General features: G+C 42.9%; 1 protein-coding gene across 1 annotated transcript; it reads right to left on the reverse strand.

Moving 5' to 3' along the window:
• Nucleotides 1–224: 224 nt before the first annotated feature.
• LOC125283945 (ATPase inhibitor B, mitochondrial-like) lies at nucleotides 225–2,832 on the reverse strand. The gene is made up of 3 exons (XM_048227532.1): nucleotides 1,972–2,832; nucleotides 945–1,057; nucleotides 225–718 (listed from the first exon to the last, which is right to left on the reverse strand). The coding sequence occupies exons 1-3, from the start codon at nucleotides 2,038–2,040 to the stop codon at nucleotides 583–585; spliced, it is 318 nt and encodes a 105-aa protein (XP_048083489.1). The 5' UTR covers nucleotides 2,041–2,832; the 3' UTR covers nucleotides 225–582.
• Nucleotides 2,833–3,593: the final 761 nt, after the last annotated feature.

Consider the following 3,593-nt stretch of genomic DNA (forward strand, 5'->3'; position numbering starts at 1 on the left):
CAACACCTTAACATCCTGGATTGCCTGACAGACAGTTTGTGCAGGAGGATGGCATGTCTGAGTGCATCAGCACGGGGGCACCACAGGGGATACCTGTATACTGTATATTACTCAGACTGCTGCAATTTCTCCTTGGGGATCAATAAAGTATTTTTTCCGTCAATATCGTGGTCATCTTCATGGATTTACATGATCTATAATGGGTGAAAAATACAAGACAGCTCTTTGAAACTTGATGGATTTATGAAAAATATGCAACATTTTACACTGGAGTTGTGTGACTTGATGGCATATGCACAAAAAATAGCCCATTCTTCAACTTGACTTGACTTAAATTGGCCATCACTGTGTTAGTGCAAGAGCAAGGATACAACATGATGCAGGCCTTCCCATTCTTTTTCATTTTTATTAAAGTACAGAAATCATAGTCCTACAGACAAATCAACATTTAGGTCAACACTAATTTTAATAACCTCATATTTAACTCAGATAAGTAGACCTGAAGGGCAACGATCATGCAACACAAACGATCACCGAGTCTGAAACAGGTACAAAGCTTTAAGCACTTCTGTGAAGCCACATTTAGTCTTTTAGTTCTTTGATTTTCCCTTCGTGGCGTTTGATCTCCTGCTGCAGCCGCTCGATCTCCTTCTTGTGGTGGTCTATCTCTCCCTGGTGGTGCTGCTTCAGAGCTCCCAACTGCTCCTTCTCTTTACGTCTGGTTGTATTATTAGATGTTTCCATAGAAAAGTCAGTTAGAAAACATAGAAAATTATTAGAGGGCAAATGCATGGTAACCATCCCTTTAAAAGTAGCTACTCGGCTACAAACTAATTTTGAGACCGTCTTCATCAAGGCCTGCCACCCAAATATCACTTCCCAACACATTCACATGGTGAAAACAGTTTTAACATGTCAAACTGTGCATAATAAGAAACACTCACTTGAAGTACATCTCCTCCTCCGTTGCTTGTTTCTTTCCAAAAGCACCCCCTGCCTCTCGAATGGACCCTCCGCCCCCACCACCTTTTCCTGCACCTTTGCCAAGTTCACCCAACTAATGACAGAAAACAGACATCTCAAAGTTGACTACTGTATTATTACAGAGGAACACGTGTTAAATCTTCCCTGTGGCCATGATTAGAGTGTGTCTGAAAGAATGCCACAATTCTGTTGATCAAAATAAGCAATTTGTGGGTGAATTATGTGGAGCATGCTTTTAACCCTTCTGTTGTGTTCGTTTTATGTTTACTAGTTTTGTGTTGCTGCATTCTAACTTGTTATAAATCCATAACACACATATTATCATCTAATGTTGTGATAGACCTTTGTATCAACTTGTGTTCTATTGGATATAACCAGTTTTAAACTTCGATTTGCTATTTATGCCCTGCAGGCCTCACTGACCTGAGCTCATGTCAGTCAGAAAGGGGAAGATACTATTGGGGAAAGGTTCCAGTGGGGGCTAGCAAAGAGGGGGAGTGAGGGTGTGTTTTAATCTACAGAAGCACATATTACAGTCCATCTGATCAATTCGTAGGGCTAGCCTATGTGCCTGGACTCAATTTTATACACTGACCATTTTCCCACCCATTCATTTCTAATGGCCGGTCATTTGTGACCGGAAATTCTAAAGTTAAATAAAACACTCAAATTGTTATAAAAATTATCAAAATGTGTTTTGTGTGTTCAGATGCCTTGTTTTAACAAAGGCAAGAAGCCTCATGGTAGTCAGAATGAGTTAATACTTTTCAACACAACAGGGTAACACCTGAAAACACTTTCTGATGACCGTGTTGAGGTAGGCTATTGTGAATAAATCTTAATAATGCAAGGCTATGCTAGCAGTTAGACCAATTCCTTATCTGTTAATGAAGATGTGGTTTGGACTTTGCTCAAATGACACCGATCAGGAAGGGGGGGTATAATTTACATTACACATAAACGATTTCAAGCACAGCATCTGCCTACCTGGTCGGATGACATCCTTAACTGAGTGGCCAACACATTTCTAAAGTTTGCTTGTAAGAATCTCGCCATCGAACGATTAGTGACTAGGAAAACATGCACGCAGCACGCGTGCACAAATAGATACACGGCCCCCACCACCTCAGAGGGAGATCAACTGACAGACTGCAAAATGCTTCGTGAAGAGATAGATGGTGTATGGTTTTTACTCGTAGTTATTATGCAGCCTAAGATATTCTATAGGCCCACATTGACAACTATTGACGAACTATTGAATTACTAATTTACTTCAATAATGGTACAGCCGGAAAGCATCACCGCTTACGTAGGGGGCAGTTCACGCCACTTGACATCGCGTCTGTTCTGTACGCAGCAGTCACAACACTGGCTGCATCAGAGGAGAAAACATAGCCTACTTTCCGTCTCCATCCTAAGCATTTATGCATGGGAGGTGAGGCACAGGTTCAGGCAGCTCGTAGCTACAGAGCAGCGCAGCGATCAAACCACAACAAAAGAAAGATGGGCACAGACAAGAAGCAGCACTCGACCCCTATTCATCCCACAACCCTCGTTCTAGGCGACTTTGCTGTGAGACATATAAATGGGGAAAGGATGATTGTATGTTGTTTCCCAAATGCTTCAGTGTCTGACACAAAAAACAAGCTTGCAGAACTGGTGTCAAAATATGCAACTATCAAGCGCATCATTGTGCATGTTGGAGCAAATGACATCTACAGAGAACAGCTGTATGTCAAAGAAGATTTCAAGGAACTTTTCTCGGCCCTAAATGTGCTTGGAATACAAATTTTCATCAGTGGCCCACTCCCAGCAGAGGGAAGCTTTGTATTTTCCAGACTATTCAGTTTAAACACCTGGCTCGCAAAAACATGCTTTTCAGTTGGGATGAATTTTATTGACAATTTTAACCTTTTTTGGAATCGCAGGGAATACTTCAGACCAAATAGCACAGAGCTGAGTTGGACTGGGGCCAAGATCTTAACCGAATACTATCACCTCTCTCTCCTGCACCCAACATTTTTTCTGCCAACCTTGAGCCGAGCCTCTGATAAGCGCTCAGTGGCCATACAGACGGAACAAGCGGATGACATCAACAACTCAGCTAAACCAAAACACTCTGCACAGGCTGAAACAGAGATATGCCCAACCTCCCCTGCTGTGGGGCCCTCTGATAACCACCCGCTAGCCTCCACTGAAATGCAGACCTTGGAGAAACATAAACAACCAGCTCAACAATGCCAAGCCATGTCCACTGGACAAGATAAGATGGGTGCTGCTAAAATGACTCAAAGTCAATCACTGGCGTCAAACTCCCTGGAATCTCAGCAAACAAATGGATGTGATGAGCATGAGGAGATAGCACCTATCAAAGCTGCTGAGAGGATATCAGAAAGGAAGGGTCATGTTGTAACACCAGTACCAATACCCCTCCCCACCTCCGTCGTCTCCTTGTCACCACAAAGACACAACAACATGGAATACACTACTGGAATACATGCTGAAAGCGGAGCATCTGCAACAAACTTCCCAGAACCTCAGCAGGCAGATGGAGACTCTGGATCAATTTTCAACCCCAACCTCCTTGATTTCCCATCACCACCCACACC

The sequence above is a fragment of the Alosa alosa genome, chromosome 19 (genome assembly GCF_017589495.1).
Source record: "Alosa alosa isolate M-15738 ecotype Scorff River chromosome 19, AALO_Geno_1.1, whole genome shotgun sequence".
Classification (NCBI taxonomy): Eukaryota; Metazoa; Chordata; class Actinopteri; order Clupeiformes; family Clupeidae; genus Alosa; species Alosa alosa.